At 38.7% G+C, this 25,785-nt stretch overlaps 1 protein-coding gene across 11 annotated transcripts in view; it reads right to left on the bottom strand.

Annotated features, from left to right (window-relative positions):
• Positions 1–2,099: 2,099 nt before the first annotated feature.
• Positions 2,100–25,785, bottom strand: part of LOC146499575 (ELKS/Rab6-interacting/CAST family member 1-like) — a 148,573-nt gene continuing 124,887 nt past the window's right edge. For 10 of the 11 annotated variants that reach the window (XM_085139081.1, XM_085139069.1, XM_085139072.1 and 7 more), the window contains 2 exons: positions 24,944–25,129; positions 2,100–4,089 (listed from right to left, as the gene is read on the bottom strand). In XM_085139081.1, coding sequence (XP_084995207.1) covers positions 3,952–4,089; positions 24,944–25,129 — 324 coding nt within the window. In that variant the 3' untranslated portion in view covers positions 2,100–3,951. Of the gene's footprint in view, positions 4,090–4,298; positions 19,182–19,453; positions 25,130–25,785 lie in introns of those variants that run through there. The other variant, XR_014870445.1, reaches the window with a different exon arrangement.

Raw genomic sequence — 25,785 nt, 5'->3', positions numbered from 1 at the left:
AATACCAGCATAGCCAGTGAAGATGAGGAGGAACCAGGTAGCTCCAAACAGAAGGACCAGTCAAAACAAATCAAGGACCTTATTCCTAAACGAGGGGCTACCTTTGTAGCATGGACTTGGTTTGGTTATAAAAAGTCTGACACAAACCAGAAAACTGTACTATGCAAATTATGCTGCAAACCGGTCCCCACCACAGACTCAAACATGACAAACCTCTTCTACCACCTACGCAAGAATCACGTGAAAGAGTATGGAAAGAGTTATATAGTTTCATGCATCGGACTCTAGGTACATGACGCCCAGCTAAAAACACTTCTTCCCAAGATTCACAGAATTTACAGAAAAAGCACTATTTTGTGATATATATCATTATCGGGATGAGAAATGTCCTATATTATGATATGAGATTTTGGTCATATCGCACAGTCCTAATTCAGAACTGCTTTATTTCTTCATGGTGCAGATTTGTGATATGTAGCATTAACCATCAGAAGATGGATGTAATGTGGTCACGAAGGGACGGACATGGTTAGCAGTAATACTCAGGTAAGCTTTGACATTTATACTATACTCAGTTGCTATTTAGAGGCCCAAAGTTACAGATTAATACACCATCAACACTAGCCTGAGCCGTTGATACGAGGCAGAATTCCAAATTCGGACCCCTATCTTCCAAACGTTGCAACAGAAATGGACACTCATCAAGCGAGTCAATGTTATTTTTAATCTTCTACTGTCCAACTTTTGGTGAGTCTGTATAAATTTATAGCCTCAATTTCCTGTTCTGACACCCAGTGTGGTCTTCTGCTGCTGTAGCCCATCTGCTTCAAGGTTCAATGTGTTGTGTGGTCAGAGAAGCTCCTCTGCATACCTTGGTTTTAAGAAGTGGTTATTTGAGTTACTGTTGCCTTCCTATTAGCAGACTGACCATTCTCTTCTAGTATGAAAATGTAGTTCAAACAAATCAAATCAAAATTTAGTTTATTTCATGTGTTGATCTAAAACAATCTCAGGGCATTGGGGACAATTTAAAACGCATAAAACTGTGTGGTAGAGAAGTGGAACAGGATGAGGCTGTTCTGAAGGATACTGGTTTAGATAAAGAGGACTGGGGGATGGAATATTGTCATTATTGTTCAGTGTACACATGAAAAAACACGGCAGAACGAAGGAGGCAAAGGGAATGGAAAGCTGAAGTTGGAAAAAAAGGACAGAACTACCCAAGTATGCTCACTAGCTGCTGTGAAAGAAAGTTAGCTTTTATGGGTTTTTTACAGTAGTGGAACACAGTAGTCTCATATCCCGATATAAGAATTCTATCGTCCGATAATGATATGAATCACAAAAATGTAACATTTTCTGTAAATTCTGTGAATCTCGGGCAGCTCGACTTGCGGGAAGTGTTTCCAGCTGCGCGTCATGTAGCTGGAGTCGAGTGTTTTAAGCGATGTATGAAACTATACATTTTTAGACATAAGTTGTAACGGCCGCCGTTTTCTTTGTGAGTATTTATTACACGGCGTGCTGCAGGGAAAAGCCTGTTCTAACGTTTGAGTCTAAGGTTTATTTTTTTGCACCTGGCGGCTCTTTTTTACTTCTCATCCTCTTTCACGTGATTCAGTTTATTTTGAAAAGTCTCAACAGGATCTTGAGCTTTATTGTGAAAGGTTTATGTGGAACATAACCAAGCGGACACGCGATGGTGTTACCGTCGTTGTTGCTAACCATAACGCATGAAAACAGGTGTTTGTCCGTCCATAGTGTGGTTATATTAAATATAAGAGAAAGAGAGAACTTTAAGAAATTAATATAGCCACTACAGTGACCATCAAAACGATGAAAAAATATGGCCGTAAACAGTTTATTTTGCGACACCATGAAACAAACGATAGCGTAAAATGAAACGATAGATGTTTTTATATCATCATCCATATATATCGTTATATCGAACAGCCCTAGAACACAGGATACTTTTTACATTTGATTAAAATTGATCCGAGGCCACAATCAAGCAGCGTTTTCTTCGTTTCAGTTGTCACATATCCCAGAGAATCTGACAGCGAACAAACCAGAGAAAATAACAGGCATGACATGAGAAATAAAGATAAATCCATATTTTATTACATTCTCTCTCATTCTGATTTTTAATCCACAAGAAATTTAAAGTGAGTCCCAGTCATCATCACCCCCAGTGACAAACATTATCAGTATAAAACAGACAACAAATACTGAACTTACAACACACTCAGATCTGCTGGGGTCCCCTCTTAAAACACAACCACAAAAAAAAAAAAGACATCAGAGGAACCTTCAACCCAGTGTGAGATTTCAGGTATCTTTGAAATGAAGCTTCTCGTTTGCACCCCTGTGACTTTAAGCTTTTTAAAACGCTGCTCAGGTGCCAACAAACAAAAGCTGTTTTTTCCTTTTTTCTCGTGAGCGTCCCAGTCAGATTTGAGAGCGTAATGTGTGTCTTTAGATTTTGTGTCCACCAGGTGTTTCTTACCAGGAAGCAGCACTAAACAGTTCCCGTCATGGCCTCATCACTCAATACAGTATAAGGGATGGGGGAAAAAGAAGGAAATTTTGCTTCAAGCTGAAACAATTTGAACCTCTAGTGCTCACTGCCGTAAAAGTTTAAATCATGCTAAGGCTGTCAGCGCTGTGGGAGACATGCAGTGTCATTTCCACTGTAGACAACAAGAACAAGAAACTGAGTCTGAGAAAATATTCCCGGTGGACACAAAGCCTTCTGTAGGTGCAATACACGTTCCCAATAACAGTGTCCAAGGAAAAAAAAAAAGACTTTGACGCATTACCATATGCTAGCATACCAACCAACAGATGACGATACTTTCAGTTAAACAAGATTAGTGTTTAATATATATTACCAAAAGCAAAAAAATATATATAACATTTACTTTATATTTTCTCCCCTCCCAAAACAAAGAAAAAAAGACGTTTCACTAAAGGTAAATGAGTAAAGTTCAGACTTGACACCTCATGTTAACGCTAAAGGGATTGTCATAAAAGGGGTTTTCTTATCTGAACCTAATTTTGGCATGGGCGCCATAAATGAAGGAGACGTGTGATTTTCTGTGGTGAAACAGAAAGTCAGACCATCCATGCCAGTGTGTCTTCATAAAGGGAGTTTTGCGAGTTATTTACTGTAGTTTGTACCTTTCATCAATAATGGGAAACAATAGATTAAAGTGTCATGTTACCCCTGACGAAAGTTGTGTATGTGTTAATTAAACCGCTCCCTTTACAATTTACACAACTATCTAGAGAATACTGCTGAAAGAAACTGCATGTTAGGACATTTCATCAGACAAAAACAAAGAAAGTGGGAAAAAAAAGGAACCTAAAAATTACAAAGATAGCAGCAAATGATGTAAAGAGCCAAAGGCAGTTGAAATAAACATATTTTTGAATCTGAACTAATACAATAATGTGGCAACAGCGTGTAAGAACCTGGCAAGCTCAGCTTATGTTCAACTTTTTGTTAAGGTTTGAAAATACTTTTTGCCCCAAGTCACGAATACAAATCCTCCCGTTGAATCCCAGGACATGGGAAGCTCGCTATAAGGTGTCGCATATGGCCGGTGCAGTGAGGGCTCTTTCTGTGTTGGGGTAGTAATGTAAATAAATGTAGATTACCAATTATTTCTAGCTGACTTGCATGCTGATATAGTGCTCTAAACAGAAAATTAAAGCAACTAAAGCCCAGTTTTCAGTAATAATTAGATTTTTTGTCTTAGTTCCTCTTTTCTGTGAAGGCTGGGAACGTATTTCTATTCATGTGCAGCACTAATTTTATTTGTGCATCGGGGAATTGTGGGGCCAAGCTGTGTTAAATGTTTGCCTTCTGACTTTACATACGACTAAATGTTTGAATGTAAGCTTTTTAAAAAAAAAATCATTTTCTGCCAGTGTGTGTGCATTAGTGTGTCAGCAGCTGTCCTCCAAGGCGTTGACAACTTGCTCTAAAATGTCAGGGCATCGGTCGGCGATCTGCTGCAGGACTTGATTGGCGTACTCCTGGAGCTCCGCCCCCTCCCTCTCGCACAGTGCTAACTCCGCCTCCAACTGAGGAAAAAAAGGCCGGAAAGAGAGAGGAGAAATTTTAGACTTTTTTTTAAAGCCAAAAAAAGAAATACTTTCATGAAAAAACGTTCATATTAACTTTCTCTCTGATGGTGTTCAGGTCTGTAGGATAAATATGCAGCCAGTTCGTTTAGCTCAGAGTAAAAACTAACAGGGTGCCACTTCCTGGATTGAAAAATCAAAACAAGGCCAACTGCCAAAAACTGCAGTTCCACAAATATCCACCAGAAGTTGTGTCCAAAACACAGAACGCTCCCCCTACCAAAACCCCCCCCAAAATCACAAATTGCTGTCTGTGCAAAACTGACTTCTGGTGCTGCAGAAGTCTCAGCTACTCATTTCAGGCCATACTGCATGAAGGTTTTTTTCTTTTGACATCCTGTGAATATAGCTAAAGGTTTGTCCATGACAATCTGTTAGCATCTGTTAGCTGAGCTTCACCTCAGCTAATGTTATTCACTGAACTGAAAAGGTGTGAAGTTAGTATCTTGTTATCTGACCAATAATACAGCTGGCTCTGTCGATAGTCCTAACCGTCTGTTGAGCTTTTGAGTCAAATTGTGAGTCAACTAAGTTAGCACTAAAAAACATCTTAACTGCACAACTATACAATCTATAAACAGAGCTTGCTAGCATAAAATGCTAGCTTAGCATTTCACCTTCTCGTGTAAATAAATAAATAATTTTGCTCCCAGACAGTCAAAATGCCCCCCCTCCCCAAACAAACAAACAAAAAAGAATAAAAATGGGTATTACAAAGCACTGGGTGAAGTTTTTATGCTTACTATATCTAATTTTTACCAAAAACAAACACAACTAGCTTTAAATGAGAGCAACAAATTTATTTTTCATTAGATGTATTATCTATAAACAATCAATAACATCTGACTTGGTTGGTTAGAATAATTTGACATTTCCAGAGATAACACAAATGTGATATGTTGATAAACTATTAAACTGAACGAGAATCAGGGTAGCTGTTTACACCTATATATTGCTAAGCTAACTAGCAAGTGGTTATGTCTAAGAAGAAAGCCAAACTACTCTGTTAGTGTTTTGACTGATGAGAAGCAAAAAACAGTCCAATGGATGATCACTGAGCAGGGTTTAGGACACACAAACAAACACACACACACACACACGCATTAGACTTCAATCTTAAACATCAAATTGTAGTTCTTTCTGTTCGGACAGAGTGGAAAATTTCTCTGAGAGAGGGCTGCTATTATTATCTTTGGCTGCAGTTGGGCTGAGACGTCAAACCTAACTGACTTAATGACCAATACATCTGTATCAATACGAGAGCCGCTGAAACGGCCATGTAACACAAGCCCACATTTATGTTTGTCTGTGTCTGTGTGTGAGTATATGTGTGTGTGAGGCCTGGGTCAAATATTGGCTAATATTCCCTTGTTAAGTCTTAACCTCTTCCCTCTGCTCTCATCTGTTATCCAGAAAATCTCAGTGGTATTTTATATCACAGTGGCTTTATTCTTTATGTGTAAAACTGATGCAAGTAATAACACTATTAATGATTAATGATAATCTACCTAATAAATTACTTGGAAAAGGAAGTCATTATCCATATATCATGCTGTTATATTAATTATTGGAAATAGGCCACAGTTGTGTATAAAGGCACAATGAAAGTGCTAATCAAAGACACTATCAAGTTGCATTTTGGGAAATGCAAGATGTGCATCAGGGAATTTTGTTCAAATACTTGGACCAGAAAGACAACGAGCTGAACTTTTTACCAGTTTTGAAACTCCTTTTGTTTAGCATGCAAGTCCCCAACTTTCAGGAAGTTAAAATGTAAACTGCTGAAATGTCATCAAAGATGCTAAAAAAAAACAAAACCTCTTTTAATATGAATCCAATTTTGTATTGAATCTTATTAGTTGTAGATCCATCCATTTTCCCTGGTGGAGCCTATGACATTAGTGGTCTGAGTCACAGAAACAGAAAACCATTCATGCCAGCAATGAAACTATAGCTCATCATCTTATTCCTTTGCTTCTGTTTTTAGGGGTCACCACAGAAGATAATCTGTCATCATCACATCCTTTCTCCAGTATCCTCGTTTGTCACACCAACCCTCCTCTCCATGTGCTTCTTTGCTATAATCACGAACCCTCTCTGTAGTTTTCCTCTTGCCTGGCAACCCCAGCTTTAACATCCTTTATACGATGTAGCCACTATCCCACCTCTGCTGTTGTCCAAACCATTTCAGCCTTGCCTCTTGACCTGAGTTGTCCCTTTGATATGCTTATTTCTCATCCTGTCCCTCTTTGTCACTCAATAAAAAAAACCTAGTATCTTCAACTCTGCCACCAGCTCTGCCTCCTGGCTTTTTGCTTCAAACCATACATCACAGCGGGTCTCACCACCATCTTGTAAACCTTGCCTTTCAGTCCTGCTGCTATCCATCTGTCACAAATCACCCCTGACACTTGTCTCCACCCACTCCACCCTGTCTGCACTCTCTTCTTTACCTCTTTTGTGCACTGTCTGTTGCTTTGTATGGCTGACTTCACATATTTACACTCACCTGCCTTCACTACCTCTACTCCTTGCATCTTTACTGTTGCACCTGCCTCTCTTTCGTTCACACACATGTATTCTTCTCTCGCTTCTACTGAACTTCATTCCTCATTTGTCCAGGCTGCCTTCTACCTGTTCCCTACTATCACTGCATCTTATCTACTTTCACTTAACTGCAGTGGATGAAAAAAAAAACACACAGACACAAGGAGAATATGCAAAACTCGAGTCGGAAACCAGAAGCTGAGAGGAAACCAAGCTACCTAAACTAAAACATACGATTTTGTAGAGCCAAAAAGAAAGTCTGACAGGCAAAGAATGCATATAATGGGAGAAGATAATCAAAGTAATATGCAAGAAGAGAATGGGACAGAAATGGAGAGACTGAGCAAGTTTGGTTCAAATTGGCATATTCGGAAAGCCCCATTAGTTTCAGACAGCAGGGAGCAACCCCCCACAGCAAAAACAACAACAAAAAAATTAACGACTTATTCAGTCTTTCCAGGTGATGTAAGCAGAAAACAGATGCTTTGCAAAACAACAACTTTGGAGGTCTATGGAATAATTTTGACACATTCGTTCAGGCCTCTGATGAATCACGGTTGCGTGGAAGTGATGAGCTGTCAAACAGAGTGATGATTTTTGAGCACATAGTCCAACTTTTATCACTTATCTCTCTTTCTGTTCTATCTGCCCTCATTATCTGCACCTTGATTTTTTATCATTTCCACTGATTTGCTGTCCTCATTCTTACTCTGGCCAATGTCCTTGCACACTCGTGTTAGAAGAATCAGAAAGCCCCGCTACACTTTTCTACACTGGTGGTGTTTGCAGGTGATTTAGCTTAATGGCCTTGCATTTTAGTTGCAATCACCCAGAAAAACACAGCAGTAAAGATAAGAGTGTAAGACAACTGAGAAGAGATAAATAGTTTAGTATCTGTCTGCTGCATCTGCTTTCTGACTCAGGCAACCTTGACCTACACCGGAGGAAAAAGACTTCAAAAGGTGCCTAAAAATCTGAAATTAATTAACTTAAAAACAGGATGACGATAAAAAAAAAAAACAAGAGCCATGCTATTATGAGATTACGTTATAGCACAATCCTCATGCATAAAATTGATCAGCAATGTCTTGAGGAAATAAAAAAAGCATGTTGGCTACCACCTCAATCGTCTTACTTAACGAACACCAGAACAGCTGTAATAATTTGCACATTTAGTTTTATAAATTCAATGCCTCTTGTGTCCATAAGAACATATCACATCATGCAGAACAGTCGACTCTGTGGTCATTGGCAGCTTTTATTTAAAACCAGCTTTAGGAAAATTATGATGTGTGCAGTCTGGAGCTTGTTTTTAAAATTTAGTCTGTCATTATTGGACTGGTGATTTAACAGAAAACATTACAATGCTGCAACATTTGTTACACCTCAGTTTAGAAAATCGTCTGTTCCTTAATTTTTGGGTTTTTCTGGAGAACTTCAAGATATGTTGAGGAGGTAATTTAGCCATTTAAGTCAGCGGTGTTGGATCAAGGACACATCTAAAACCTGCAGGACACCGGCCCTGGAGGCCTGGAGTTTGACACCTGTGATCTACAATGTAAGAGCAGTTTCTCCTATGATATAACATAGACCTGTGGAGTGGTTGTTTGGTCCTCTTATTATAGGTCCTGGCAAACCTCACTGCAAGTTGTGCAGTGTTGTGCATGCTGTGCCGTGAAGCAGAGAAAACAGATGACTGGAGAGAGGTGATGGCCTACGACACCAAGAGAGCCCTTCCCAGGCGATCCAACTGCCAGTCCACCCTCAGCCATTTGACTTTAACAACTTACATGGCTATAGGGTGGGCAATGATTCACAAAGATGTCCTGACATGTCCCACTAGAGGTTAAATACCCGGGACTCCTCGCCAGCTTTTAAAACTATAGAAGGCTTTCGAGAGGTCTTAAAGAGGTTCTTTAAGAGGTCATCTTAAAGAACCTAAAAGAAATCCAGTTGCCTTTGAGTCAAGCACTATCGTGAGATGGATCATTGAGGATATAGCTACTAATTAATAAAGTTTAATTATATTAACAGATTTATAATTAAGGTCCCTGGTACACTAGCTAATGGGGTCGATGTCATTGATAACCCACGCTGCCTATTGGCAAAAGTCATATAGGATAGGTTATTTAAGTCACTTTAGCCTGCTGCTTCTTCTGCAAGCTGCTTTGCAACCTACGTCTACATGTTTCTTCTTCTCATTGTGTCTCAATCATGTTCAGATTTTTGTGATGTCTGCTCTGTTCAGTACCAAAGGTCTAACCGCTTTTCTCTGTATAGAACAAAACTGTACTGCCAAATGTAAATTGCTGCACATGGAATAACAATCTTCTTTTGACCAAAGTGGCCCTGACTGAAATTATTTCGTGACCGACTGTAAGAAAATCTCCAATATGATCCCCCTTTTTCAGTAATGAAAACAAAAATCAATGTGATGACCTTGATTCCCCTCTTGCTTCCCCCCTTTTTTCATGCCTGCAAGTATAATGGTCTCCATTAAAAAGCTGAGTTGCAACATTCTTAAATTGTTACAATTAACCCAGGGAGAAAAATATTCTCATAACTGATATCATGACTGATATGATGAATGATGGCCAGAACTAGAAAAACAAAACACAGCTTTCTTTAGAAAATGATCAAAATTTAATACTCGGTAGGGGAAGAAAAAGTCTCTTTGTTGCCAAGCAATAGACTTCCTCTCTTGCTACACATAATCCAAAAGTCGTTAATGACCCAAAGAAATTAAATATAAACAGTTTCCAGGTATGAGGTACTAGCTTGGATGTTTTGGTTGTAAGCTCCCATGGATCGTGTCTCATGCAATCACAGTGTGTGGTCAGAGAGAAATGCAGACGAAATAATGAAAGTGGGAAAAATTTGCCAGATTCATGACTCTTGTAACTGCGTGCGTGTTTGTGTGTGAGTGTGTGTATGCACATGCATGTATGTGTGTGTTTATAAGTGTAGGTGTTGGTGAATTGGTGTGTGATCCAGTGGTTTGGGTTTTGACATGCCAGGTGTGTGTGTGAGTGCACAGCGTGAGGCTAAAGCAAACGCTGTAAGCTTGAGGTCTGATTTATGGAGTGGCAGAGAGGATTGTGGGAAACAGAGAGGTAGACAAGGTAGACAGAGGTACACGTAAGATGTGTGTTTGTGCAATAGAGAGAGAGTTTGACGAAGATGATTTTTACTGCAGCCATTAAAGCTCCATTATGGTGATGGATTACTATCTATCATGCACACGCACACACACAGAAGCGCACACGCTGGTTATCAGCATGAGAATCAGAGCGAGGTACGGTGTGTGCACACTGACCCTTTGACACACACTGCAAAGGAATGCTTATATTTTCTAAAGAAACCGTAGAGATAGCGTGCTGAGATTAACGGAGAGAGAGAAACGATCAAACAGCAAAGAGGCAAAAAGACACAGAAGAACAAATATATAACTAGAATGCATTAGTATCTGTAAGCAGAACAACTGCCTGCTGCAGACACACCAGCATCTTCTGCTTTGTTACTACAGTTTTTAAGTTAGAGATGATTATGAGGCCAGAAGTCTATGGATGCAACTTGTAAACTAAGCTCGACTTGGTGTTACCCGATAACTTAGAACTTTATGCTCTTGTATAGATCGTCTCAATTAAGAACTCCACTTCATTACGGGGAGTTCAAAATAACTATACATATAGTACAATCGTATCTGGAGCCAGTTTTTGTTATTTGTTTCCTTTTTTTGGCGTTTTTGTGTCAGGAACTGGTAGTTTACTGACATTAGTGATCAACAGTCTTAATTTCATAATAGAGGGGCTAAGATGGAGAAAGCAAAAACTATTCAATTTCTTTTCATTGAATTTCTGTGTAAATACAACACAGATCCTTCACATAAAAATCAGTTGAAAAATCGAAGGTAGAGAAAGGCCGATGTACAATACAATTAGTGCTTAATATAGTAAAAAACAACAACAAACAGAGCAGTTTAAACAAAAAGTAAAATACCGTGCTTAACACATTTATTATATCTCCACCCAGTCTAAGGCTTATGCCACAGCTGCCTTAAATTAACAGCATTGGTGATTACCAAAACCTATTTTTAATGTTTTTGTAATGGTTAATCCATCATATTTTAATGCTAAAATATAATTATTGTTGTTTTCCATCAATTTTCATTTATTTTTATACAAAAAAAGCTGAAAAAAATTGTAAATTTTATTTTTTTTTTCTGTGGTTTAGCTGTTGATTGTTATGCTCTATAAATTTAATTTAATTTAAATAATTTCTGACTTCTCAGAGAAGTCCAGTGTGCCAGCTCAAATCTGGGTATAAAAATGTAAATGTTGCTTTTTAAAATAATAATATTATTTTTATAGTTTTAAATTAGTTTATGACAGATTTCTAAAATATTTGTGTTTTCTTGTTTTTATAACAGCTGATCTAACAAATGTGTTAACCTCTGTATATTTTTTTACGTTTTTATATCGTACTGTATATTTGTTTCTTTTTTTTGCAGATATTGGATGTCTAGGACTGGCAGGACATTTAGAGCTATAAAACAAAAGTAGAAAGTTCATTCTTAACAGTTTGTTGATAAAGTGTAACAATAAAACACACAAACTGCAAGAATATTAACATGTTACAACTGACAGAACAAAGTACAGCTGCAAAAAGGCAGGAAATGTTTAGGGTAAAAGGTGAAACGGTTGTTTTTGCATTAATGATATAATCTGCTTGAAACAACACTGGAGAGTGATCGGTGATGTCGGGATACAGAAAAAGGCTAGTGAGCAAATTTTTGCCTAATAATATCCCGCAAGAGCATAAATGCAGGAAGTAAAGATGCAATCACAGAAGGTTTATGGAGTTTCTCTGAGTGGTGCTACAGAAACTCCTTTATGAAGAACAGCAAAGGGATAAAGTATAACAGGCCTACACAGACGGTCATAATCCCTGTTGCTCTGCCCGTCTCTATTTAAACCATTATACTCTAACCGGCTTATACTGTATGTAGACTGCTTTAGAAGTTGGCTGCCTTTACTGCGCCAAGCCCAAAAACACCAAAGTGTGTGTGTGCTTTCCTGCCCAGGCAGCTCAGCTAATAACACGAGCTAACAAGCTGCAGTGGGAATAGAGCTTGAGGACTTGTGCCTTAAACTGTTCCTTGAGGACTAAAACACTGCACCGTTCAAGCACCGCAGTTTTCTAAAGAAAAAAATCATGGGAAGTGTTTTTCAGGCAATTCAGCATCACTTGGTAATTTTATTTTATTAGGTTATATAATCAGCCAAACTGACTACAGGAACATATTCATATTTACAAGCCCAGAGTGTGGGAGGAGTTTCTTGGGAGGGACACTCAAATTTGGGAGCCCTTAAACCTTCCGATAAAGGTGCTTTTGAATATATGTGTGGTAACTGTAACAGTGGGATACTTTTAAAGGGAACCAAACTTGCAGAGCGAGACCTAAAACCTTAATCGGCCCTAGAGGAGTGACTATATGTGGCTGGACTTACAACACTAATGGCTGCAGAAAAAAGCAGCAGAAACAGACTGCAGCATTGACTGTATATACTGTAGGTGTAACCTCCCAGAAGGCCAATCTGAAAAGATGGCAGTTTAATATAAAATAATCCACAGTTCTAAGGTTATACAAGAATTTATTTATTTATTCTTTGGTTTGATTTGGTTTTCTTGTTAAAATGAAAGTGCTACTTTACATGCAATGCAAAGGTGCAACAAAAATAAGCCTAGATGTTTAAAAAAAAAAATGAATATGCTTTTAAAGAAGAAAGACACCAAGCAAGCTAAGGAGGGTCCAAAGCACTTTTCAAAAGCTGGGCGATTTATATTAATATATCTAAAAGCTTTATATTGAGCAGTTTCCCTCACGAGGACTGCGGCCAGGCAAAAATCTTAAAACAGAGCTGAGAAAAAGACGTAGAGAACCTGTGTGGTACTCACACTCGCTGTTTTTAAACCTATAGGTGCGCAATTTTTTAAATATATTACTTTAGTTTTAAATTAGTATTACAGCTCACAGCATGGCATACTGACTGACTCATCAAACTTACATCAAACACTTAAAAACTCCTAGGAAGTCAAGTTTTTTTATTTATGATGTCAACATGTATCTGTAGTAATACACAAGGAAAAATATAAAGCTACATATCATTTTGAATAAGAACAAGCGCAACTGAAGTAAGAGGAGGTGTGTCTTGAATGATTAAAAAAAAAAACCCGTATAGCTATCAGTTAACACAGTTTTGAATTTTATCAACAAATTCTATCTTGGCACTCAATGCTATGCTGGAAAATCCTATTCCACTGTACAAAACTTCATTTACAATTCTTCCTTAAAAACACACACACACACACACAAACACACATATTTCTCTGCTTGCATAAAGCAGTGAAAGTATGACATCTGCACAAAATTAATTGTTCCACAGAAATCTGTGTAAAATGTTTTTATGGCTACACTTAAATAAATTCCTGCAGCATGGCTATAGAGCATCAACAGGAAGCTGGTGAAAGAATAGCAGCACAAATACATTAAGCTGCACTTCGACAGTAGCAGCCAAAAATTTGTAAATACATTTTTTTTTTAAAAACCCAAAAATGCTTCAAATAGAAATAAAAAAATCTTAGAGTAGAAAGCATTTTCTTTGCATATCTTGTTGTGTTTGAATTGACATCTTTGACCTTCACCTGCTGCTTCTTATCAAGAAAAAGGGGGAAGAAAGAAAAAGATAAAAGTGGAAAAGAGAGGTAGAGATCGAAGGCAGAGCTAAAATGGTGTAAGAGAGAGAAAGACAAAGGTGGTGGAGGCTCAGCAAGGGTGAGTGACAATAGCAGAGTGTGGAGTGGGAAAAAATATTTCAAAGAACAGAGAAAAGCAAGAGATGAGAGTAAAAAGACAGAAGAGGGAGGAGAAAGTGATAACCAAAGACAGGCGGAGATCAAGGGTAAAAGAAGTGAAAGACAGGAAATGACAAATGCATGTAAAAAGAGAATGACTGGTAAAGCCATTAAGACTGCATTCAATAAATCTGCATAAAAACCAGCAGCTTGTCTGTAATGACCGACGAAGGCCAATGTGTGTGTGTGTGACTGTGAAAAAGGTGCAGAGGACATGTGTATGTCTCACTGCGCCTCTTTTTAGCTGTATTTCTAAGTATATACTGAGCACTTTACTTACACTGTGAGGACATCAAAGTGTGTATACTGTTACGCTGTGGAACTTCCCTGGTATGAAAACTTGGTTTAAGTCAAGTAATGGTTATGGTAATTTAGCATGAAATTAATGTGATGCATTGTCCTCTGAAGTCATGCATACACAGCTTCATGTGTGTGTGTGTGTGTGTGTGTGTGTGTGTGTGTAATGATCGCTGAGGACCTCAGTGTCGTGTTTAGAGAAAAAACAATCATCCTCGAGCAGGAAGCAGAGCTGCCTAATGAAAGCTTAGAGAGACCCCAGACCACAATGCGACACAAATAGATGAGCCTTAATGTCTGCTCAGCTCCCAAACATCTCCTCTCCACCCCTTCCTCCTCTCTCTCATCTACTACTCAACTCCCGTCTTACAACTTCATTTAAACACAGACAGATGCACTTTGATTTATAGCTAATTAATCAAAAAGCTCAGATGAAGGCGCAAGCAAAACAACTTCCCAAGTAAATGGAGATTTAAACCACCTACTTCAATCTAATCTAATCTAATCTTGCAGCAATCTAAATAACAATTCTGAGTTGTGAAACTCTCAAAGTTCAGCTTTCTGTAGTTCTATCCTTCCACCATATATAGAGTCAAGTCGCAGTTTACACCCTATCCACCCAGACTTGAATAATAGCGTATGTAAAAGTTTATATGATTGAAATGAACTGAACAAAACAAACAATGGCCAGGTTTACAGTGACAGTAACGGGTTTATTCTTTAGGCTGAATGAGCAAAATTTAAAGAATCCACCTCTGGGCTTTTAAGAGAATTAGATCCATGAAAACAACAACTTAAAAAATCTCCAGCCGCGACTGTTCGCTGGAGGCTGCACATTCACACTAAACTATTATGAAAGAAGCCACAAAACAGAACGACAAGCAGACAGGAAAAGTAGTTACACTGGAAAACTATCACCACACCTACAGTCTACAAAGTACACTTTTAAAAAAACTCACAACATTCTACACATTCTCACAACTGGGCTATCACTGCCATTGTTGTACTGTAACGCTCTGCATTATCAGTTGTGATGTTAAAGTTCCAGCTCAACCCTGTCCTGTTTTTCTATGTCCTGTCCATCAAAAGTCTTCCAATCAGTCACAGACACATGTGGTCTGTGAAGAGGGCATCAATTTGCTACAGGGCATCAGGGTGTAGAACTGAAAAAACATGATAGTGTGCATTTGAAGCCTAATTTGTACTTCTGAACAGACTTCAAAGTTTTAGTTAAAGAGCATTTTTGCTTTAACTTGTTATTATGAAATCTCCACTGAAATATCAGTGTTTAGATTGGTTGCCTATAAATCTTTCTTTTAGTGCTGCCACCATGCTGGAATTTTCCCATGCTAAAGGGGAAGTATGTCAGCAACTGCACAAACAAACCCAGGTTAGCTGTAAGTCTATTAGCCTATCTTCAGAAGGCAATGCCACAGTAATGTTCTCACATTTTCTTAATTTACGAGATTGCACACCCCTCAAAACTGTAGTTTCAACCCTTTTCTTGTTATCCAAGGAGTCAAATACTTGTAAATCACAATGTACTGAACACTGCTTTCACCACAAGAGTCTAATAGTATAAGCGATATGTAAAAGTTCTTACCAGATGTTTGCTCCAGCGAACATCTTCTATGTCATAACCGCAAACCCCTCTGAAAGCCTACCGCGAAACCTGACGTGAACATCCCGAGCAATGTCAGTACGTGCTGCACAGATTCAGTATCGCAATTCTGCACCACTAATTCCTCCTAACAAGCAAAGGGCCCTTGGTTTGATCGCAGGAAGAGACATCAGTCCCTGTTGGTATCCAGCTTACAAACATGTGAAGCTACTCGCTGTGGTAACCTCTTGTGAATAAGGGAGTCTCTGAAAGTAGATTCTTCTTTTTTTGATTTTGTATTGTTTTGCACAGTAGCAATCCTGAGAGTTAGCTATGCTAACCATCAGTCAACATGATTTGTAATCCAAAAACAGGTTAGTCAGTCAATAAAGTTGTTCCTCTTCCCTTAAGTGTTGCTGGAGTTCCTGCATTCTGAATTGTTTCATCCTCTCCATGCACCTTGGAAATAGGTGAAGTTGTGCCAGAAGTTTTTACTGTGATTTAATCCAAAAACAAACAATAAACAGCCAGAAACACACTGACCTGTGCATTCTGTTCATGGGTTAGAGAAAAAGTAAGGGTTAGCAAAAAAAAAAAAAGTAAGGTCAAGTAGCAGGATCAATTGAGGCAATGCTAATGTAAAAAAAGAAAATACTCACAGATACTACTTATGTATGTAAAAAAAGGAGTATTTATGGCAATGAATGACTGAATTTTTACGGATGCCTATAGGTAGCAAACAAAGTTATTTCTTCTTTGTTGATGTTGGTTGCTCAGTCGTTAAGTCTGACGTCACTAGCCGTGTCTGGGCCTAAACTCCGCTGCAGGTCCATATATCAAACGATCACTATGGCATTACTGAGAGTTGAAAAACTGTCTAAAGTCTTTCATCTTTAATAAAATGATCAGCGTTCTGCTCTACCAGGTGTAACAATTGAGTTTAACATCCATTATGACATTTGACGGAGTTAGAAGTTAACAGGAAGTTAGCTCGCTAGCTTCTATCTAAATACAATATAGCATGTCCTGACTGCGGGGTTTTGGAAACAAATTAAAACGTACAGCTCTGTTATCACTTCCAACATAAATGTAGACAGAAAACTAAACAGCAGTGACGTTTGTAAGGTTACTGAAGTTTGTCTAGCTGGTACGTGACCGCTAGCGACACAGCTATGTTAGCATAATATAAACAAGCTAACTTTTTTTCCACTCGATAAAAGTTAGCGTGAGTGTTCTCGGTGGTCAGGAACAAATGTAATCGCATGGCAGGATGCTGTAAAAGGACCAAACTTCAGCCAGGAGAACAACTGAGATAATCCATCCACAATACGAGGTTAGTCATTCATATACTGCTGCATGGGCTGGGCTGTAGTTACATCCTAAGGTTTTAAAAACTGAGCTTAAATAAATGATTAGCGGTAATAAAAGCCGAGGGAGGTCAACAGTGATCACTGACTGTTTTAGGAGCTTTTTGAGATTAAATAGAAGAAAATACAAAACATTAAACATGTTAACAATACAAAAGCCATATTAAACGCAGACTACTTTAGGCCCGGAAGTAGGATTCGTCACGTCATCACTTAAAGACTGGATTAGGAAAGCAAGACAGTCAAGCGCTTGCGTCTTACCGACAAAACCTGCTGCAATACCATTCAGAATCACTAGAGGGCCAAGTTATCTAGCACAGCTTTAAAGTCATTTAAAAGGGCCAATTAATCCTAATTTGAGAGATAACACTGTCAGTTATATTTAGAACTACTAATTTCACTGCTCTTATCTCCACATAACAGCTACAGAGTCTTTAGTTTTCTCTTCTTTACAAAAGCGACACGTCTCGGGCTGCAGAAGCAGAATGGTACATCTCCATTGCAGTGGAAGTTTGTTAAAAAGCCATGAGTCACTTTAGTAGATTTAACAACAGTGAGGCTGTGGAAACCTCACAGATTACTTGTTGTATAACTTAAAAAACAAGCAAAGAGAAAGCTCATTTCTCTCTGACAAGCTTATTATTTGGAGATCACACTGTAACAACAAAGACATTTGAAGTGTGTAATTGTGCGGTGTTTTCTTTCATTACAATGAGTTGTAGAGTCGTAAATATGAGGACTCGGTTTTTGTGGTGTTTCTCTAGTTTGAGTTGGCTAAGAAACAGTCGCAGCCACTCACTGGGAGCCGTTTGAGTTTGAGCAGATAGAGTGTCATGGGCTGACAATTCAAGCAGGATTCATAAGAGCAGTGATAAAATGTCCAACTCGGCCAATAACACTTAATACATTTTTTTTTTACAGGACCTAACGCGCAAATGTCTTCAGTATGGGCTTAAAAAGAGTCGTACACTTACACAATCTCATAGTTTTCAACAAATATACAAAAAACTTGACCTTGACGGCTCTTTCAAATACTCGAACAGTTAGACAAACAGCCATAAACAAACACAGCCAAGCGATCCTTATACCTTCACTCTTATAGCCAGACGTAGGCCAGACAGAGCGCGTGAGAGAAAGCCTTCCTGTGTGTGCACGCGCGAGTGTGTGGAAGAATATGACGCCAGTTCTCTTCAGTGCTTGTTAGAGACGTCATTGAGTCATAAAGGTTATTATTATGACTATGGCACAGAAAACAGCCCTTTTAGTAAAACCTCTCTATTGGAATCATTGTTACTTTTGTAGTTCAGCCGAGGTTAAAGAGAGAGATGGAAACAAACACATAGAAACAGAAGAGCAAAATAAATGTCTCCAGCAGATCCATCATCATTACTGAAACTGGCCTTTCGCTAAAAGCTCACTACTGTGCTTAGCTTAGCTGAAAGATGACACGTAAAAGGCAGACCTGGATAATGTTAAGTTTCATTAGTCTAACACTTTCACTGAGTAAATGTCAGAACAGTGGATATGGGAGAGGGCCCAGTCACTCAAATGTCAAATTCAAACGAATGGCCTCATTTGCAAAAGCTCTTCGGTTCAGTTCAGTTCAGTCATTTTGTTGTCCCTGCTGGGAAAATTGGTTTACTGACAGGTTCTGAAGAAATCGCCCACAAAAAGAACAATATAAAAGCACAGAAAAACAATGCACAACTGCCACAAAAAGACATAATCCTGCACTTAAAAGAAAGAAAAAAACACTAAAATTTATTTTTTAAAACATAAAGTATTAAAAGTTAAGGGACAGATCTACTTCTACTGCTTTTACACCTCACAAAAACACAACTGAAGTAAAAAAAAAAAAAAAAAAGAGCAGTTTTACAGCAGCTGTGCTTTAAAAATGAACAAACAAAACTTAAAGTGTGTTATTTTTTTAACCATTTTAAACATCACTTGCACATCTTAGGGAACAAACACTCTTTCATTTTATAACATGTATCAGTCCACACTACTTCAACACATGCATGAGATTTATATGCCCTATATATCTCCCGCTGTTCTGAGCTTCTTAATAAATTAGGTTATGGTGAAAAGTACGGGGTTTACGCCTCTTAAACTTTGAATTCAGGTGTTTTCACTCATTGCCACAAGTGTATAAAATCAAGCACCTAACCATGCTGTCTGCCTTTACAAAGATTTGTGAAAGATTTAGACTTACACACTGAATTCGAGTGTGGTATTGTAATAAAATGCTTCTGTCACAATGAGACAGTTTTTGAAACTTCTTTCCTCCTAGATCAGCGGTCCCCAACCTTTTTTGCGCCACGGACCGGTTTATGCCCGACAATATTTTCACGGACCGGCCTTTAAGGTGTCGCGGATAAATACAACAAAATAAAACTAGTACCGATACCGAAAAAAAGAAGATTTATTCATAACACACGTGAAAAGACCAAGGAAAACCGAGTTAACGATAAAAACGATAACAAAATAAAGCTGAAAACCGATAAAAACCCTGAAAACCATACATTTCACACCTGAGCCTCAACTCTCGTGGCCCGGTACCAAACGACGGTAGATCAACTGTAAGTGGTATCATTGCAAAGTGGAAGTGTTGAGGAACCACAGCAGCTCAGCCTCAAAGTGGATGACCATTTTCTCTGAATCCTGAGGCGCTAAGCGGGTAAAAGTCGCCGATGCTCTACTGACTGCATGACTGAGTCCCCTGTCATTAACATCAGCACATAAAGCGTGCACTGGGAGCTTCTTTCCATAGGGAAGCAGCTCCTGTAGGTGTAAAGTGACAAATACTTTTATCAAGTATTTACGTATTGAGAAGTATTTTTATCCAGTAAGTTTCTGTCAGACAAGAGCTATTTGACACAAAATAAAAACTTGTGTCTCGAAGGTGAATTGAGATTTCAGACACGTTTGTCACTTCTCATCTTGAAATTGCATCATCACCAACAGCTACATGTCCATTAAATGCCAGCAACTGCAGTATTTATGACATGGACACAAGTTTCAGTCTTGCTGTGTATTATTTTTGGCCACCGTGTAATGAAAAATTCACACAGACGCTGAAATAAATACAATAAATGTAGTCCACTATGTAGAAAACAGGGAGTGATTTTGACAAAGCCTTCATACTTGTCAAATCTGAAAAATGCAGTCGATTGATCAAAGCAGTGATGCCAGAGGATGACACACTGAAACGCACAAGATGCATCTAAAATCAGAACATTAAAAAGCCCACAAAATGTCATATTTTGAAATAAAAGAAGCCTCTTTCTACAACTCTCTCCTTCCACCAGACAAGCGTGAATATATACACTTGATTACCCACTTCATCCTTTCATCTGTGCTTACCTCATATGCTGACCTTATTGCTCTTTAGTTTTACCACTCACCGATCCTGCCTGAAAGACTTATGAATGTCTAAGTCTGCCACCACGGGTTGGATTTGGTAAAATATGAAACTAAACCCACTGAAAAGAATATGTTGTCTCCCCCAGCATTTCAGCTTTAGCATAAATTAATTAGCCGAAACAATTTTCTACATTGTAGTAACGGTCACTATAAAGCTTGATCACGAATCCCATGTTAAATTGTATCCACTGCTGTGATCAAAGAGGATGCTTTTCTACACCGCTTACACTGGAAGGAAGTAGAAAATCAAAAATCTAGTTTCTTAGAGAACCTAATTTGTGATTTACTTGATGAAATGGTCTCGTGACCTAAAAGTCAGAATCTCTGAGCACAAAAGTGATATAAGAAATGTTGATGAAAGCATTTTAATGCAGCTGGACATATTGGAGTTCCTATAAATTCCAAGGTATAGAAAGTATACAAACATTTACTACAAAGGGTTGCAGACTGGATTCAACCACCACACACAGAAACCCCCTAAAAGCTTGAATCAAGAGCTATTGTGCAGCTGTTTTAGTGATTTGGTTTTTCTTGTGATATTTCATGTACGGGCTTTTCTTCAGATTGTTTATGTGTTTTTTGATGTCTGATAACTTTAGTGGAAACACATTCTTCTGTTTACGTTTCCTATTCCAGTGGTTTTAATACTGTTGTGTGCTGGTTGTGTGTTGATACTATTTGTAGAACTGTAGGAGTGTATTATGATTAGGATTGTTTGCACGCGTCTGCTACCCTTGGCATGTTTTTTCTGCCGGTGTTTTTCATTATGTAATTACAGCTCTGATTTCTGATTGGTAATGGGATCTCACCTGGCTTTTATATGCTGTGATTGTTTGTCTTAAACCTCGCTGATGATTGCTGAAACACTTCCTTCGTTTTACCATTTTGTTTTTTACAATTTTAAATTAAATATAGTGCTTATAGATTTATAAATCGTTGTGTTCTTTCCATATTTGTATTGTGCATTTTTGGGGGATAAGCGGCACAGCAGAGTGTTAGTAAAAGTTTTGAGTTTGTGCCTCATTACAGAAGCACACAGGAAGATAGACAAGCCTCCAGTGGTCATTCATGATTGCTGTGCATTCATGTTAATCCATATGTGGGTGCCAGACATGTAGGTTTCCGCCTGTGAGATTTTGTCTGCATCTATGGGTTTTACATGCTATTTTAGTGTGAGCCTAATGGGTTTACAGAGTGCCAGGCATTTTAACAGAGCCAAGGAGAGGCTTGTAAAACACACACACTCACCACAAGACAGAGAAGAGAGGCTGGCACACTGGAACATGGTGGTCTGGAGGGAGTCTGTGTGCGCATTAAGAGGGTCAGCCAGGGTGATGCTGACACATGATGAAGGAAAACGAGAAACACGGGTCTGAATGAAAGACTGGCAGTGTGTGTGTGTGCGATTGTACATAGGCAGGGTTGGGGTCTTAAAAAAAAAACAACAATAAAAAAAAAAAAAAACACATGGCGCCAAGTGGTGCCTGAATATGGGTGGGTTTGCAGAAAAAGGGAAGAAGAAGAAGAAAGATTCAAACTGTGATGTTGTTAATGGAAACATCCCACTAAAAATAGTAGAAAAAATAACTAATGAGTACAACTGCATTTCTAAAAAAAAATGGGACTCTGATTTATGAATCATTTGAACCCCATATTTATTTTAAAACAGCACAAACCAAATCTGCCAATCTGCTGTCAGTGCTAGGAGAAAGGTCGAAAGTCTGTGCATAATTTTATACCTATCCATTTAGCGGATGACCACTGTACAAAACATGTAACCCTCACATATAGACTAAAGTCCAGTGAACCCCAGCCCTGGTCTCTGCTGTACTCAGTGTGGAAACACTTTCCTCAGTACACACCAGAGCATCATTCATAACTTAGAGCTTCCAGTGACCAAACAGGGTTGGGAGTGAGTGTAATTGCTTATTCAACAGTTAGCCACACATCACTAAGGATGTCAAAGAAAGACAGGCTTTTAGGAATAAATACCCTTTGGGCTTGTCTACAGCATAAAAATAACTTAATTAACTTGTAAGGAAAGCAAGAGAACCGCAATTTAATCCAATATAAAATAAAAAAAATCTGTGGGGCTGCATGGAAAGCACAGCAGATATGAAGTCTACCACACAACAGTTCACCACGCTGGACACACAGAGGAGAGTGAAACACTCAGGGCTTTCTCTCTATGAATTTAATGATGTGTCCAAGAGGCTCAAAGGAGAAGCACAGCAGTTATTGTCCATCCACAGTAAAACAGTCTTCCCACCTTTATGAGTAAAACACCCTCGAAGGAGCTCACAGTAACACTGTCACTCTTTAGCATTAAACACCACGTCCCTCTAACAGATCTGTACCTCACACATCAGTCACCATTAGTATTTTCTGAAAGAGTTGTAAACATGTTCGCGATAACAGCTGACCCACTTCTAAACACACTGATCTCCAGTGATGGTGTACAGAGGACTCTGTCACTAGTCTAAGCCACCTCTGAGTTAACATCTATAGGGCCCTTTAGCTCAGCTTTTCATGAACTCCAGCCTCACTTCCCAGTGCAGGAATTAAAAGACATTCATGTAAAGGCTTTATTGTTTTTTATGGAAAAATCCAAACAGGTTAAAGGAGAGCTTATTAGTTACTTAATTAGTTCTGAAAAAAGTTAATATAGCTCCTCCACCTCTCCTTTAGCTTCGTTCTGGTTGGCTGATCCACATAAACAGAAGGTTTGAGCAGCAGGTGTGTGGGCCCACTGTGCCAAACCAGAGCTGTGTGCCTGAGATGACTATATTAAGAATATAGTCATCTCAGGAGTGTAAAACAGAGTGTTTAGAGCAGAGTGAAGTCTGAATTATGGCTCGTGTGGATTATGTGAAGATATACTGACCCCATTATTTAAAACTTTGGCCACATTGTTGAGCATCAACATATGTATGATAGAAAATAAGGGATAAGTACCAAAGTTCCACTTCAAGGGCAGTTATATCAGGTATTAAATTTCTACTTCAGCTTTTTGTTACATGAAGATTGGTAACCTTACGTGTATATGTGATAATCACCACATATACAGCGATGCATGGATAAGTTTGACTACAGTAAAGACAGGCACAGTGATTTTTTTTTGTAACTCTATTCTAGGAGTTCATTTTGCCCCTGCAGCAGAATAACAAAAATCAAAACATTGCACCCTGCCATGAAAATGGTTCATGCGAAAAAGGAAAAAAGTCATTTGCGGTGAATTGGGTCTGTTAAGCTCTTTTTTCCTCTGTTGTAGATTTGACTTGGATGTGGCCGTGAGCGCAGTTTGGTACAAATGTTTTCAATATTCTGAAAATGTTTTTATAAATATAAGTTAGGAATAAAATACTGCAGGCTACATTCAGCCTCGTTAGATAAGCTTTCACAGCTGCCCACATAATCAGTTTTAATAGAGTATGTTTTTCTTTTGAAAATGTAGATCTTCAGCCGCTAGACCACAGAACAGACTGCTTTTTTTATGAAAGCAGGCTGATGGTGAAAAATGTCCATGAAAGGCCTCCAGACCATTTCTTTATTCATTTAATGTACCTGTGATTAAATGAGAAGTTAATTTTACATATCGAAAGTTTATTTAAATCGACACCACGCAGCAGTGTTTTTGAAACACTTTGTGCTTAACGGAGACATTTCCTTGCATTAAGACACAAAAAGGGCTTTCATACAGACTGTCGAAAACTAGTCCCGCTGTACCCCAACCACACACTCTGTCACGTAGCTCTGCGAGTGTGCTAAAGTTACGTTCTTCAATGCATACCACATGTAGCGACCATGCATTGCCTGATACGTTTTCAATATGGAGAAAAAGACAGAGAGGGAGACAGGGGAAGCCGCAGAGGGCCACAATTTTTTAAATTTAATAATATACTGTTTATATTGAATATCTGAAAACACAGCTGGTTGCCATGATAATGCAGCAACATCTAAGCAAGCAAGGTTGGCCAGTGTTTCTGTAACTTTCTCGAAGCCTCACCTTTTCTTTCGTTATCCTTGATTCCCTTCCCGTTGCTCTCCTCCCTCTCAAAGATGACAGCTCTTTTGACAGTGAAATAAATATACTTCTCTACCCTCCTTACTCTGCACTGTATATGAACCAACCCTTTCCCTGCTGCCAAAAGCTTGAAACAGAGTTTACTCCCAGTAAAATAAAATGTCTGAAACGGTTTTTGTTCCGCAGCCAGGCGCTTGTCGTCAGGTGACCTGCTGGAGTAAATCTTTTCAATAATGTCAAAAGCAGCGCCAAAAACCTGCCAGGCAAGCCCAAGTGTGTGCCCCTACTCCTACATGCAAACACACACACACACACACCTGCACACTCACAGCAAGAACAAGCATGCAACCTCGTGCATGTCAACACATACAGCATGTAAAGGCAAGCACACAAACACACACAGTGGAGAGTTTTAAAGAATTGATAAATGAGGAGCGACTAAATATTATCGCTTTTTTTCCCTCCACGCTTCTCAAAAATAGAACACGCTCCCGCTCTTTTTTCCCCCTTTTTCTTACGCACACAAACACCTTTTTTGAACCGCAGGAATGACTGATTTCGTTGCATTTCATTTTTTCCTTCCTCTCATCTCTCACTCAGAACGCACCCAGGAGTCCTCACCTGTTCCTGCGTCATGCTGTGCAGCTGCGTATGCCAGGAGGCGGAGTCAGAGCGGTGATAGGCGGGGGGCGGGGCAAAATCTTGCAATATGATTGGGTCTCGCTCCTGACACAGTGAGGTCAGGTGACTGATGTACAGCTTCAGCTTACTGCGATTCTGATTAAGATCCAGGAGAGGAGAAAGAATCTGAAGGAGGAAAACAGAAAATTTATTCTTTTTTTTTTTGTTTACTGTATGAAAAATAGCAAAACAAAAAACATGAACAAAACAAAATTCCCCATAATAACAATTTTGCAAGAATACTAGACCAGATGGACATGCAGGGATGGGCAAATGTAAGATGAGTAAGACAAAGAAAATGAAGCAGAGGCACACTGAGAGAAAGCCAGAGAAAGCACTTCTAATAATGAGGATCGGTGCACTGTTTTTAATTGCATACTGTCACAGCTGTGGCTGAGACTGAAAGAAGACCCTCATGGGCAGTTTTCAGCCGAGAAAACCATTTAAAGTAGTTCATTTAAAGAAAAACAATGTGCTCAGTTTCCACAAACACTGCACCTACAGCAGCTGATCCACTGTGAGCACCGAGGTTATTGTAGTTTATGGAAACAAAACTAAAAACTAAACATAAAGAAAATCCAATTAACTGAAATAATTTCATGAATTGAAAAAAGTAATCAAATCAAATAAAAATATCAGTGATATATGCATAGTTTCAGTATTTGTTAGCTTGGTAAAAGTCTTCTTACAGCTTGCCTGATGAGACACTGATGGATGTGTAATTGAGACTGCTTTCAAAAAGTTAATGCACACACATTCCCCTGATGATGTGGTGCTTCTTT

This window comes from Neolamprologus multifasciatus, chromosome 17 (assembly GCF_963576455.1).
Source record: "Neolamprologus multifasciatus chromosome 17, fNeoMul1.2, whole genome shotgun sequence".
Taxonomy (NCBI): domain Eukaryota; kingdom Metazoa; phylum Chordata; class Actinopteri; order Cichliformes; family Cichlidae; genus Neolamprologus; species Neolamprologus multifasciatus.
This window is presented reverse-complemented; position numbering and strand designations above follow the sequence as displayed.